At 42.5% G+C, this 12,222-nt stretch overlaps 1 protein-coding gene across 5 annotated transcripts in view; it reads left to right on the forward strand.

Annotated features, from left to right (window-relative positions):
• fhl3a (four and a half LIM domains 3a) overlaps window positions 1-8,287 on the forward strand; it is a 53,176-nt gene extending 44,889 nt beyond the window's left edge. For all 5 annotated transcript variants that reach the window (XM_088603137.1, XM_088603138.1, XM_088603140.1 and 2 more), the window contains 4 exons: window positions 1,319-1,493; window positions 4,336-4,505; window positions 6,058-6,244; window positions 6,849-8,287. In XM_088603137.1, the coding sequence (XP_088459263.1) occupies window positions 1,319-1,493; window positions 4,336-4,505; window positions 6,058-6,244; window positions 6,849-7,000 (684 nt within the window). In that variant the 3' untranslated portion in view covers window positions 7,001-8,287. The remainder of the gene's footprint in view (window positions 1-1,318; window positions 1,494-4,335; window positions 4,506-6,057; window positions 6,245-6,848) is intronic.
• Window positions 8,288-12,222: the final 3,935 nt, after the last annotated feature.

Genomic DNA, 12,222 nt, shown 5'->3' on the forward strand with positions numbered 1-12,222 from the left:
GATCAGATTGATTCATGTTTATCTTTTGCCAAATGCACAGTTGCTTTTATTATCTGTTCAACAACTTCTATTCACAGCCCTAAATCTGTTCCACATGCAGTACTCAGCCCAGGCAACCTACAGACTTCATATCTGTAACAGTGTTTTCAGAAGTATAATTTTTATTACATAATTGAACCAATGCATAATTTAAATTCAATGGATCAGAGCAAAATGCCAAGTAAATAGCAACTAACCAGGTTAGTGGGAATCCTGGGCCTACTGGTGTGAACAGAGCCTTTGATCCAGGAAGGCACTGTGGAAAGGGCCACCTGTGAGTCTAGTTTTAGTGAGAAGCGCTCTCTCCTGTTGGTTTTAACGAACGCCAGTGGTGGAAAGGTTCACCGAAGCAAGAGCATGGCCAGAGACTGTAGGATAATGGTACCACACTTCAGCTACACTGGGCAACCCTTCTATAGTCCAGCACAATCCTCTTTTTCTTTTAACATCTTTTTATGGTGAATCAGAAGAAAGTCAACTGAATGGATCGTGTATCTAGTCATAGTCATTTGTAGAAGGGAAGTGGCATTTTCAAGGGTATGAGACGCTGAAATATGAGGCTTTGAGCCTTGACAGCTGTGGCTACTGGATATGCAAGCTTAGCCTAACAGAAACTCATGAAGCTTATCAGACAGTAAGTCATTAAAGTGAACCATAAAAGCATGCGATCTCTGCTCGTTTCTGTAGTCGCAGTAAATCCTGTCACCGTATCTCAATTTTGTCAGTCGGTCACACGCATCTAGAACGGCTCTCATCTAGAACAGTGGCGTAGTAGTAGTTAGCATTGTTGCCTCACAGCACTGGTGCCCTTTGTTCAGTTCCTGGGGTGCTTTCTGCATGGAGTTTGTATGTTCTCCCCATGTTTGTACAAGCTTCCTCGAAAGACATGCTGGTAGGTTAATTGGCTTCTGGGAAAACTGGCTGTTGGTGTGAGTGTGCGCAGGTTAGGCCCCAGCTCACCTGTGACTCAGCAGTTGATTCAGAGGTTAGAAAATGGATGGGTGGGTGTTTTAAGATGGAAAGGCCAATTACCTCACTTTAAGTTATTTGATTCATTTTCATGTGTTGCAAGTTTGGTTGGAGCTGAACATTAAGATAGTAAAATGTTTGTTTCACGTTGACCCAAAACTGGGAAAATGGCCTATTTGAGAAGGTCCCGCAGCACACCAGTTGAAAACGAGTACCGTGAAAGGTTGAAAAAGGCGGCCGGCGAGTGGCAGCCGCGCCGTGCCGCGTGAAGACCCGGCGGCTCAGCGGCTCCATCTTCTGTCGCCCTCAGGAGCTGTTTTACGAGGACCGGCATTACCACGAGCACTGCTTCCGTTGCTTCCGCTGCGACCGCTCGCTGGCCGACGAGCCCTTCACCAGCCAGGAGGAGGCGCTGCTGTGCAACGACTGCTACTGCAATGAGTTCTCCTCCAAGTGCGTCGCCTGCAACAAGACGGTCATGCCAGGTGCGTCGCGCCTGTTCAGAGCAGGTCTTCCCTGCGCGGGTCCTGGCTCTTGTCAGTCCAAGGTCTGCCAGCGTCCTGTGCTGCTGAGCTCTCCATCAAATTAAAACTGCCCCCTTAACTGGAGTAACGATCTGCATAATGAGATCGTGTTGGGTTCCTTGGCGATTTCACATTAACTGTAACATTTCAGGAATAGCTAGGCATAATGTTTTAATGGCCGGAATGTTGCTGGCTCAAAGGGGAGCTGCAGTCCCAATTTCTCTAACCGGCTGTTCGATCTTGGCAACAAAATAAATTGAATGTACCGCAAGGTTTTGTCAATTCCGAATCAAGCAAAAGTACTGTATGATCACCATTTTTGTCCCATGGGTGTGACCGAGAGTTTGTGAGAATTGTGACGTGATGCAGCCCTTCCTGCTCACTAGTCACTGTAATGATGAATCTAATACAATACGCAAGCGAATAAGTACAGGTTGTGCAGCAAATATTTCACTGCATGATATAATAATGTGCATAATGTGATATGCACGCAGAGATAACAAGTACGTCGTTTTTGTCAGCAAAACCATCTCAAAGTCAAGAGCAATATTTCTGTTGGATTAAAAGAGATGTATTCACAAGCCTGCCGGTTTACAATGTAATAGATCTAGAACAGTGGAGTCACTGGAGGTTTAGTTGCTTCGTTCTGAATCACAGACAAAGACACCATTATGGCGCTGCACATACTTGGAAATTTTGTGATGCAACCCTGAAATATAAAAATAGCGTTGCAGTCCCCCTTTAAATATTAGGAAACTCCCAGTCAAATGAATAGACTCCCTTAGTAACAATGTGTTGTTGCCTTGAGCCACCTGAGACTGATTTCCATCACCTTTTCTGGCCAGAACAACTCTCTGATCTCAGTCCTACTGAAAGCTTGTAGAACCAGCAGGGCATGATTGTGGAGTCTCACAGAACATGAATAAACCCAAGAAATCTTTCAGACCTTCAATCTGATATGTTAAAACACAATTTCACTCCAGAAAATTGTTTTTGTAAATGTTTAGTGCTCCGCGGCTTTCAACTAATGGTATTGTCCTTGCTAGCGTGTACTGTACACCAGAGCTAGGAGCCCTTCCTGAACGTCACTGATTTGAGCAGTGCAGTCTTTAATTGACATCTCCTTTTAAAGCCACCATACTTTTAAGAGAGCCCCACTTATCCGAGACCTCAGACAAGGCTGGGCTTGACGAGAGCTAGGAAAAGAAGTGTTGCTGTGGAGTTACATGCGCTGAGAGAGATGAAGAGTTAATAAACATTTCTCATGCTGGATGTGACAACGTAATTGTTGGTTTGCTTGTATGACTGTCTCGCAGCTAAATCCTACCTCTGGTAGCCAGCCAGGAGCTGATGACAGTGGATTACGCTATAAACTATTTGAGCAGCACACTGTAAAACAGTACGATAGGAGTTTGCAGAAGGTTTGTCTTTTTTTTTCTAGAAGTAGAAACTGCACATTCTTGTGAAACTTTAACAAATGATTTCTTCTGTATGTATCCTTAAGGCAATTTTAACTACACACTCATAAACCAAAAGTTATTCATCGGTACACACACCCATTTGTACGAAACTGCAGTAAGTTCTTTACGTTTTCTAGGAGACAGGAGGAGATGCATTTTTGTGTAGGTGGAAAAAGGTATGAAGACACTGAAATACTGTCAAGCAGAAAAGCGCAGGTGCATTCACATCTTCATGCCAATTAGATCAGCAGTTCAGAATGGTTTAACATGATCTGGAATTCAGAGTGTAAAGAGCAAATCCTTTTAGCACTCCAGTCAATCCCAAACCCCAGCAGCCAGTGATAACCCACACTTTGGCTTTGGCTCTTTCAATGCAAGTGTTCAGCCTTCAATTGCATTCGTAATGCTTTAATAAAGACCTTTTAGTTCTTAACAGACATGTTGGACTGCTAAAGACTAAACAGGATAAGTGGTAGAAGGTCACCACTTATCCTGTTTAGTCTTAAGCAGTCTAACAGCAACTTAACGTTTTAGCCGGAACTATCAAAAAACATAACCATTTCTATGTCAGCTATGTTACTGTATTTAGTTCCTCTGGGTTCTAGTGCACTTATCTAAATTCAAAAGCATTCCACATGGGTCTCTGATTAATTACAAATATGAAATGCATGAGCCTTCACAAAGGGGCTTTGTAAGACAAGCTGGAGAGTGTGACATAGAAGGAGGCCACATCGTGTTGGGGAACAAAAAAACAACCTAAAGCTACAGGGAGAGAGATGGAAGCAGTGGCGTATTGTGGCAGGTGCTGCATGATCCTAGCAATTGATTAATAATTCTGTATTTGTGCATTGATAGACATCAGAATGTGAACAGCTACACAGGAGCAGAGGCTAGAGACAGACCAGTATTCCAGTATAAGTACTGTGGGTAGTGCTGCAGTCTTATCTTGTCCTTTTAAATCTTCCCAATCGGAGGATGCAGTAATAAGTTAAAAAGTTAATAGGAAATGTATTTAGCAAAGTGAGATTTGGCCTTTTGAAATGAACACAGTGCTGAGGAGTGCTGCTATCAGCCGTGCAATGTCATACAGAAATTACTAAAACACAATACAGCTGTGAGCACATCTGTCATCATTACGGCGGTGGGTATCAGTCATGTTTTCCCACTTTGTAGGAAAGGATGTTTTGCTGCTGTGCATGGCAAGGTACCAGCAATCACAGTCTTTAAAAGCTACATATATGGACAAGGCCATTTAAATACAGGGTCTCAAATCAAATCTCGTCACAAAAAACCATGGGTCTCCCACAGCTGCGAACTACCTCTCCCTCACGCCTCTCCCTCAGGAACGCGAAAGCTGGAGTACGGAGGCAACACCTGGCACGAGAGCTGCTTTATCTGCCACAGCTGCGAGCAGCCCATCGGATCGAAGGCTTTCATCCCGGACAAAGAGGATTACTACTGCGTGCCCTGTTACGAGAGCAAGTTCGCCCCACGGTGCACGCGCTGTAAGCAGGTACGCTGCGCCAGAGACGGACGGACAGACAGGCAGGCAGGCAGGCAGATTACTGTGTCACTCATCGCCTGCAGGTAACACTCATCTCCCTTGGTGAGAAGCTCTGGTTTATTCCAGGGCTGACCAGCTCCCAGTCCCAGAGAGCTGGGCTCCATATTAACCAAACTCATCAGAAATGTGTCAGACAGCCTTCTGGGGCCTTCTGGGTCAGGCAAGCAGCCCCCTGGAGAAATTTAAAATAGTTATCATCTGAGAGACCACCTTCAGGGCTCTGCAAGACCCGGGCCGAGAGACAGACAAGAGATGTGAATAGAGACAGCGGCCACAGGGCCACGTAATCCACAAAATAAAAAATTAAACGTTTTCATGGCTGTGACTTTTATTTTGGTCTGCAAGGCCATTTGGAACCATCCACTGCCTCAGTGGAGAGGTCGCAATATTTGTGAACATTTAAGTGTCAGTTGCTTTTAAAAAACATACTGGTGACAGAGGCAAGAATGGAACCCAAGGGACAGATCTAGTGCAGGACAGTTCTGTACACCAAAGGCTCCTTGGCAACAGAGAGGTTTGTTCTGCATACATTCAGGGTGTACGCTGTTCAACAGGGACATCAGCTGGTCATGGTTGTTATTTATTATTTTTTCCCTTACTGATGAGATTTATAGGATCTGACAAGTGAAAGTTTGGCTCTGTGCTTTCTGTCTGAACCCATTATGAAGTGATATTTGATGGAATGTTGGCTAAGCATACAATAATATAGGGTCATGTGCACTAGAGACATTAGGGCAGTTTGCATGGGGCAAAAGCTGGTGAAACTATGGTCCCGACAAGACTGCCTTGATATTTACGTGAAACTAAGCCCTGCTTACTTATGTAAACACAGATTTAATTAACTGATTCTCAGTTTCTGGGTGGGGTGGAACATACACCATTCACATATTACTATATATTAATATAGATCCACATAAGGTTTCTAAGAGAGAATCCAAGTGAGCCACACACATAACTAATTTTCATATTACCCCTCCCCATTTCCCTTGATTTTCATGGTGATTAGGAGGAAGCAGACATTCTGAGGAAGATTTGAGGCTTTACACATAGAGACAACAAAGTACCAAGCCCCTACATATTTCAAAGGCAAGCAGCCTCCTGGAGAAATTAAAAATAGTTATCATCTGAGAGATCTTTAGCAATTATTTGCATAAGATCATATTTCATGAGAGATGGGGGGAGGTTTATCAGTCAAAACCTCTTAAAGAGAAGTGTTGCTTCCTTCGATACAGTCTCTGTCAAAACTACTAGCAAAATCAAGACTCAAATCAGGATAGATCGGTATAAAATCATTATATACCAATGCACAGTACATCATTATAACAACACAGTACTAGAGACCACGAAAAACACATTTTGTAGCCACTAACGACAGAAGACACACTCATCAACCAAACATTTGTGGTTAAGCGTACAGTCATCAATGTAAAAAAAGTGGAACTGAAAATCAGATACAGGTTTCTTTTCGAAAAGAAATGACCGGGTTGTTTTTCCTGCACAGACACTAGCTAAAGGCGGAGTGACCTATCGGGATGAGCCATGGCACAAGGAATGCTTTGTGTGCACCGGCTGCAAAGCCCAGCTGGCTGGTCAACACTTCACCTCTCGCGACGACAGCCCCTTCTGTCTCAAGTGCTTCGGCAATCTCTACGCCAAGAAGTGTGAGGCCTGCACCAAACCCATTACAGGTACCTCCTGCCCAGCCAGCTGTGCCCTGGCACCCTGTCGTCACTACCAGTACATACAAGATAGCCATGTGAATTTGCATGCAACCTTAAGGCTTGCAGTCGGCAAAGGATACATATTTTCCATTGTGAGAATTTGCTTTGAAAACCTTTTATTTCCTCTCGTGAGTTTGTCTAAGTTTGCATGTTTTCCCCGTTGTCGTATAGGTTTCTTCCCACAGTCCAAAAGCATACTGGTAGGTTAATTGGCTTCTGGGAAAAGTGGCTCTGGTGTGAGTGCCCTGCAGTGGAGTCCTGTCCAGAGCGTGCCCCGCCTTGCACCCGTTGCTTGCTGGGATAGGCTCCAGCTCCCCTGAGACCTTGAACTGTATGAGGCGGTTAGAAAATGGATGGATGGAGAATGAACACAACAGGAATGAGGTAGAGAGAGAAAGGGTGTGCAGACAGGGAGCAAAGAAAGTGAGAAGGAGTGTCCAAACGCATGGAAATCCGAGGGCCTGACATTCACTTGCGTGGAACGTGCCAGTTCCTTAACCGCCTCCACGTCGACGCAGCTCTGCGGCTCGATCCTGAAGCGCTCCTGTTCCGTTTTTTTCCCCTGCCCCAGGTTTCGGCGGGGGGAAATACATCTCATTTGAGGAGCGGCAGTGGCACCAGACCTGCTTCACGTGCTCGCGGTGCTCCGTCTCGCTTGTGGGGAAAGGCTTCTTCCCGGAGAACGACGAGATCTTGTGCCGCGACTGCAACAGCGATTTATAAACCACAGGCCCCAGCAGGCGCCCTGGAGACCGAACGTCATTCACTAACTACATAAACTACAATGCAGGCTTTGGGATGCACAGTGGAACAACGGCGGGCAAGTTCTGAGAGCGAATGGACTGACGGATAAACTGTTAAACGTTAAACCAAAAAAAAAATCTGTGAGGATAATGGTCACAAACCAAGAAACGCCAAAGATGTACTTTCACCACAGTGCCTTACCTTTAAATGTTTTTCTCACTCTACATGTGAAGTGCCAGTGGAAAGGAAATGGTTTCAAAGCTTGATCTATAAGTTTTTTATGGTTAAAATAAAAAAAACATATTTTCTTCTTTTAGGTTCCAGCGTTTCTACCAGAGCAATAACTACCTTCAAGAGCGACCATTTTGAAGCACATTGATGTACTTTTTCAGAACTGGTTCTTAATTCACCCTAAGAAGTGAATTAAAGTTTGAAATGCAACCTGATAGGTCTGTTTTCCACTTGTACAGCGTTCTGCGTACACATAATCCCACAGGATTGTCACAGCAATACTGCTGTTCTAGGTAGACTCTATTTTTAAAAATCAACCACAGAATGCTACACATACATCTAGTGAAAACATGTTTTAAATAGTTGAGATTTTTTTCCTCCCTGTTTTAAATACTTTTTTGTTGTGGTTTATAATTCATCAGCTATGAAATGCAGAGTATGCACATTATGATACTAATAAAAGTTCTTGATGCATAGACCCCACACTCATACAAGCCATACAAGCACAGTACATATACATGGTATCAAAATCTTTTATATCACATAACCACTGATTCTATTACAAATATTAGTTACAATAATATTGTTTTTTACTGAAGGTTCAAAGTTCAAAGTGTTACCACTGATGAGAAGTAGTTCAGCTAAATGTGTAGTTTTTCTTTATATATAATCTTTATAATAATTGCTTCTTTTGCTTTACAAACATTATTATGAGAAAGAAATGGGCTAGTCCCAGGACTCTTTTGCAATCTGTGTTCAAGAGATTGAGTGGTATGCATGTTGATTATTTTGTTCATTTTTTATATTTTTGTATTTTTATCCTTAGTTGTTCACCTATGCAAATTTATATTCCACTATTTTAAAAAGAGCTTTGATGCGGGCAAGTCAGAGTGGATCAAGTTATGCTTTATTTTGCTTGTAAACCTTGTTATAATTCTCAGAGCATGAACATGAAAAAAAGTATTGTGCTGAAAGGTTCATTTATATGTTTTGTTTTAAAAAAGGCTTCTATAAATAAATTAAAACTGAAAAGTTTTTTGGGGTTTTTACTCGATATTGATTTATACACAAAAAAAGGTACCACACTAAAGTTTATGATAATGGGTCTCTTTTGCTGTATCTCATAAGAGTCCAAATCTGATCTCATACATAAACCTACACCATCTAAAGATGGAGAACATTTGTAAGTTAATGATCGCTTAATTTGTCTGAAGAGTACTCGACTCTCTAAAGTGGGAATGCATTGATCAGTCTTATTCTCTTACTAGCAAAGTCAGGAAGCGATTTAGCAAAGTCAGGAGCTGAATTTGAAGAATACTTAAAAGGCTAGCATTTTAAGAGCCGGCCAACGTGTGTTTAGAAAGGGAAGGACGAGACAGGTGTGTTTCTACCTTCTGCACTGCTGGTCAGGGCTACAGAAAACAGGATATTGCTGTAAGTAGTGCTGGTGGACCAGTAGGTGTTGCTCCTCCCCCTGGGCCAGAATTTCCAATCCAAAGCCACAGGAAGTTGACGGAGGACGCTGTTGTAGGAGGTGCCCGCCATTGGGTTATACTGGATTATTAGGTCATTAAAGACCCCAATGGCACTGTTAGTAAGTGTAGGGGTGTTAACCCCAGACTCTTGGCTACACTCCACCTGCTCAATCAATCACTGAAGCAATTTTTCTTTCTCGGGCTCTAGGTTCCTTCAAGAACCCAATAAATAACAGTCTAGATGGTAAAAATGGCCTCCTCATTTGCAAACTTTCGTATGTCCTTGTGTTCTTCGTTGAACCAATCCTCTTAAAACGCTTACAATGACATTGTTTGGTATTTAGAAGCTGACGGTTTTATGGTTGTTTTCAAAGCTAGGGATCATCAGGACCTGGTTTGGCAATTACTGTCTTAGAGATTTGAAAAGGTCTTAACAAATACACAGCAATTTCCACAAACTAAAAATAAAGAATTGTGATATAAGCCATGATCATCTGTGAATGTATTTATCACATGACGTCATTTAATTATGGACTCTGTAGCACAATAAAAATCTCAACATACAGCCTTTATTTTCCATACATGTTTGGATGGTTAATATTTTTAAAGGGCAAGGAACCCCCTCATCCTCACAAATATAGTGGCAACAAGTTGCTGATTGACTGGTTTCATTTACAAGTTGAATGAATTGATCTCCATTTAAAAACTTACTCATACAGTACATGTGTTGCGTTGGTATTTGCGCAAGAAAGGATAAACAGCTTGTTCTACCAAGTTTGACAAGTATTTGCCCTGCTAGGCTGAGATCCCCCTACTACCTTGGAGAACAGATTCATCAGCTGAAGGAATGCAAACAGAACTGGCTGACATTCAGGAAAGCTGTGTTTTTCAGTGTATCTGGTCCTGTGGTATTAATTAAAAGAAAGCTTTTAAGTACTGAGGATTATTGAAAGAGAAGAATTTGCTCGATTTAAGTTGTGCCTTTTCTTGGCTCCAATAAAATTTAGACATGGGAAAAAAATGTACACGAACATTGTACTAGCTTCTGGGTTTCAGGAATTCTGTTTTAGTGACCAGGATTTTCTGCAGCTTGGCCCCATGATCAACTAAAAGGATGATTATTAGGGGAGTGTTTGATATAGTGGAATTCCTACCCATGCCTGAGTGTCTTTAATGGGTAAACTATTAAGAGCTGTTTAGACAGCTATAGGGAGGCAACTATTTATTAAGCTAAGGATTACATGCAGAACAGAGATGTTGTCTAAATGTCTTGGCAACTATTCTCCTAAATAGAGTGTTTCGAAAGCCAAGGTTTCAAAACAGAACAGTTAAATAGATTGTAGGGGCTCAGCTAGGAAAAGTGTTCACGAGTGCAGGCTGAGTCTTGTGGTCAAGATGTCACCAGCTGGCCAGGTTAAGGAGACAGGCTGTTAGACAGGGTTCTCTCAGGTTTCGGTGTATCGGCTTCTCCTTTGACTTGCTGGGTGGGTGCTCACTCGGAGTGATGTCCTTAAGACACACGTTGCTCCTTCTCTCAGTTGCTAATTCTCCCATAAGACACTGCAGGGCTCTGAGCATGCCAGATGGTGAAAGACTCTGAGATGGAGGCGTGTTGAAGGAACTTACCTGTTGGTGTAGCTAGTGCTCATTTTAACTGTCAGGCACAGGGTTTGTAGCTGTAATGCCAAGTCATAACTGTTAATTCCAAATAAAGTGGGTGGGAAAAAAAAAGAAAATATTTGATGGTCAACTTAAAAATTAGTTCTAATCTAGATCAATTAGGGCAGTAGAAACCCTAAATAAGTATTGGGCAAGAAGGAAAACCAGTGAGACATACTCTTGTGACCATGGATGAAAACCTTTTGATTTATCTTGGCACTTTTTAATGATTTTCTCCCTGCGGTGGTCTCTGGTCTTTTACTCACTTACACACCGTGGCCTTGTCGCAGGGAGTCAAGAGGATATATCTGAGCTGAAGACTTGTAATTGTATCCTAAACAAGACAAGCCCGATTTCCCTTGAGTCTCTCAAATTGACATGAATAAACCTGAAACATCCAGTCCAGGCAGAAGACACCCAAGGTTTCTTGGGTTGACGCTTGTCTGTTCTCAGGGCTTGGGAGCGGAGTTAGATAAAACACACTCCAGCTTACAACAAACAGACCCCTGGATACACTTTCCAGTTGGGGGTTTTCAGAACCTTTAGATTTTTTCACCAAAAAAGGAAATGAAAAGCTAAACATGCTCTCATGGAGGAGGGGGGGGGCAGAGGAGTGGTGGACGCAGAATTGTAACATCTGGATTCCATCCATGCCGTGATGGGGTCACTGATATACGCAGCCCAGCTTCTGATTTATGGAAAGAAATGGCCATTATGACGCAAAGCTGTGGGTCCCCTAAGAGTCTTGAAAACAAGTGAGAAATTCATTAAAGCTTCAGGACCAGCAATTAGCTCCCAGTGGTTTTGAAAAGAGGGGCAGTAATTGCACAGTAAATGAGGATGTGCATCTGTGCCATTAAATAAAAAAAGGACACAAAACAAACAGCTAAACAGCTTGTGATGTCAGAAAACTGCACGTGCCTGTTGAAAACCGAGCACAGGAAGACTGATGCAAAAAGACAACCTTGTTGAGGCTTTTCTGATATACAGTAGCACTTTATAGCTGTTCTAGTTTAAATACTGTACAAACAGACTCATTTAAATATTTGGAGGTGATCAGTGTTTTATCAGCACACATCAGCCGTTCCTGCATGGACCATGTGTCGCTGCTTACGAACTCTATACTGTAGATGTTATGGTCTTGTGATGTGGGAAATGACAAATGGCTCTTCCAGTGCTACCTTTTTAAGAAGGAGTGCACTGGCCTCACTGCTCTCATGATGCTATGAGGACCATAGTGCTGAGTTTTGCAAAAGCCAATAGCTGTGCACTTACAACCATACTGAGGATTATTGAGAGAATAATTTAGATCATAAGTAACTAACCAATGTGGAAGAAATCCAGAGCATTTAGCAAAAACCGAAGATGCTACAGGGAAGTCATACAGACACATCACAGAAGGCACTACCCTAGTTCTGAAGGCAGGACTCAAGAGCTCTGAGACAGCAGCACTAATCATCACCCTGGTGTGCCTCTTATGATGTTAAAAACAGGTTTTGTAACTGAGGACTTGTCTAACTAGTTTTCTGGATACCAGACAGAAAACAGTTTAGTTCAGTATTAGTTATTAGTCAGCACACCTTCAGATGCCAGAGAAAACCACTAATTGCTCTGGATGTGGCAGGAAGAAAATTGTGACTAGCAAGAGAAGACACGTCCTCAGTGCTGCAGAACGTCAGAGGCCTCTGTGCTGCATCTGGCTTGAGGGGAAGAAACAGGAATCTAAATTTTCATCTGCTTGCAGACTTGTCTTTGTAAGGGATTCTGCAATTACATAAATAATAAATAAAGTGAATGAATGAAGAGATTTATTAGCAGCTCTCGACAATGTTATGC

The sequence above is a fragment of the Lepisosteus platostomus genome, chromosome 13 (genome assembly GCF_059453375.1).
Source record: "Lepisosteus platostomus isolate fLepPlt1 chromosome 13, fLepPlt1.hap1, whole genome shotgun sequence".
NCBI classification, from domain to species: Eukaryota; Metazoa; Chordata; class Actinopteri; order Semionotiformes; family Lepisosteidae; genus Lepisosteus; species Lepisosteus platostomus.